Source organism: Pundamilia nyererei, unplaced genomic scaffold (genome assembly GCF_000239375.1).
Source record: "Pundamilia nyererei isolate P.nyererei 1_Seehausen unplaced genomic scaffold, PunNye1.0 scaffold00253, whole genome shotgun sequence".
NCBI lineage: Eukaryota > Metazoa > Chordata > Actinopteri > Cichliformes > Cichlidae > Pundamilia > Pundamilia nyererei.
The window spans coordinates 803,090-805,704 of record NW_005187654.1 but is presented as its reverse complement, the minus strand read 5'-3'; the positions used below and the strand labels follow the sequence as shown (position 1 = coordinate 805,704).

The 2,615-nt window shown below is 41.7% G+C and overlaps 1 protein-coding gene across 1 annotated transcript in view; it reads left to right on the top strand.

The window, feature by feature from the left end:
• The first annotated feature begins 69 nt into the window (after positions 1–69).
• Positions 70–2,615, top strand: part of LOC102192180 (NAD(P)H dehydrogenase [quinone] 1-like) — a 4,417-nt gene continuing 1,871 nt past the window's right edge. The window contains exon 1 of the mRNA XM_005749734.1: positions 70–111. Coding sequence (XP_005749791.1) covers positions 70–111 — 42 coding nt within the window. The remainder of the gene's footprint in view (positions 112–2,615) is intronic.

The following is a 2,615-nucleotide window of genomic DNA, read 5'->3' as shown; positions in this document are numbered from 1 at the left end:
TTCCTGCTGAAGCCTGAGGTCAAAGAGAAATATGCCAGCAAAGAGTCTGGCCTCACAGTGGGGATCCACATGGGCAAGCCACTGCCAGCCAACAGTCAGACCAAGGCTGGGGTCTGACAATGTAGTGGGTCCATGTAATGTCTTGATCTTAAAATAAAGCCTGCTTTATTCAAACTTTGAGCAATGAGTTATAAATGCACCACTTGGGTTTCATACATGTTATCCCTCTAGAACATGATGTATACTACCACAATGTAATGATTGTTAGTCCGTATAGGATCCAGTCATGTATGGCTTTAAATGTGATGGGGAACTGAGTTTGGGGGGGGGGGGAGGTTGGCTATGGTTCCACATGCTCATGCAATTCCCTATTCTAATAAGAACACACAGGTGTCTGGGGGGGGGTGGGGACCGTACACCAAGGTTGAAAGCAAGACTGACACCTGATCGCTGCTTTAGATCAGGTGACTGCAAGCCCTATTGCGCCTCACTGCCTATACTACTGGGTTTGGCATGAACGCAGCTTTAATATCCCACTTTCAGCAGTATGTGTTCTTTCTGTCCTAGATGCACTTTACTCTTTACCATTGCACTCTTGCAATTTTTGTGAGGTAAAAATGTCTATTGCCACATGACTTTTCCACAATTTTGCTCCTCCACATGAACTGAAATCAGCTGACTGTGGTGCGAGTGCACAGGAAGAGTAAAGCATGTTTGATATTTAAAGATTGTGTTTGTCCTTTTCCTAATATTTGTACTGAAGGCTTTTCAGCATTTCTATTCACCTGCCACCGGTTGGTCAAGCAAATCCATCATGTGAGAGGCAATAGGTTTTTTTTTTTGTTTTTTTTTGTACCAAATTCAACCAAGATTTAGCCAGTCATGTGCTCCTCCACTACCAAGAACTGTAGAAGCCAATCACCTCTCGCTGCAGTGGCACTAAGCAAACTGTACTGAAGACTAATCAACATTTATATGTAGTTCACTTAGCTGCTTTTTAAAAAGTAAGTGCCAAGGATGTCAGAATAGCTCATTTAAATGTGTGAAAGTAAATCAAATAGTACAGTTAACTGCTTCTAAAACATTACTGGGAAATAGTATAACAGAGGCAAATTTTATTTGAGGCAAAGCTCATTTATATGAAAAGAAGTAGACACAGACTTCAACTTTCGTTCATTTTAGTTTTGCTAAATGGAAGTTTATGGTATAGTGGTAGAATACAGGGATACAAAGACTTGGTTGCCGCATGCTTGAATTCTTTATCAATTAGTTCAATATCTCTTAGTAAACTACACTAAAACCTACGAAAATTAAAGAATAAAAGTGAAATATGAAAAAAGTGAAACAGAAATGATCTGAAACAAATGCGCACAGACTGAAAAAAAAAACCATTTGTAACATAGATGTATAGAAAAAACAAACCTGATTCCCCACATATATTAATGCATGCTGTGACAACCCTTATTGTATTATAGCACCACTGCCCTACTATTATTGTAGTTGGGGGAGTCCCCTAGTGGGTGTGGGAGTATAGTGGTGGCTGTTACATGCTGATCGCATTGCTGTTCAGAGAAACCTTATCGCTGTAACTTGGCTGGCGCCGGCGACTACCGATCCCCGCACATGTATGTACGGACAGGGTAGAGCCGTGGGACCTGGCTTGTATGGTCTTATGTTGCTAACGTCAAATAAAGGTCTGTTTAACTAACTGGCTCTGAGTTATCCGGCTAACCTCCACACCACATGCCTGCTGGACCTGCTAGCCGCTCCTCCCTCGCCAGACTGCTGTTACAATGCATCTATCGATTAATCCTATATATAGTACATAGACTACGAGCGTGAGATTTGTGGCAATATAGTGTAGTGTAAAGCGTTTGTCCTATGAGTTACTGACTAAGCTGTTTCTGTCCCCCTGTTTTTTCCCTTAGACCAGTTGAATGAAGGGAGAAAGGAATAAAACCTTTGAGCATGTGCTCCAGTGGTGCAATCAGTTAGCGCGCGGTACTTATATGGCAGTATTAGGCTCAGCTATGCTGAGGTTGTGAGTTCAAGCCTCACCTGGAGCATAAACTTTGAGCTAATGTCAGGGATAAATGCTGAGCACACTGAAAATGCCAACAGACTTCATCGCATCTTTAAAAACGAGCAGCATTCAAAATAGAGATTAACAAACCCAGAATAATACCTCTCTGTGTTTGTTCTTCTTCTTTTTTGTCGACCAATGCGAGCTGTTAACCATCGAGATATAGCTTTTCCTTCAAAGTCAGATTTCTGGCTGTGTGTGTGTGTGTGTGTGTGTGTGTGTGTGTGTGTGTGTGTGGGTGTGAGGGTATGTGTGTGTGTGTGTGTGTGTGTGTGTGTGTGTGTGCGCGCGCGCGAGAGAGAGAGAGAGAGAGAGAGACAGTCAAAGAGAGACTGAGAAAGGGGGAGATGTGTATGGTTTTGGTAAAAAAAAGAAAAAAAGGAAAAGCTCTATGGGTTGTTGCTATGATTTTGTGCTATGAAGTTTTCAATCGCTTTTAAAGTAACAGCTCAATAATTTTGCTTTTTAACTCATTTCCCTTTCTTACCAAGAGAGTACAGTTAGGTCCAATCCCAGTAACAAACCCCTTAAA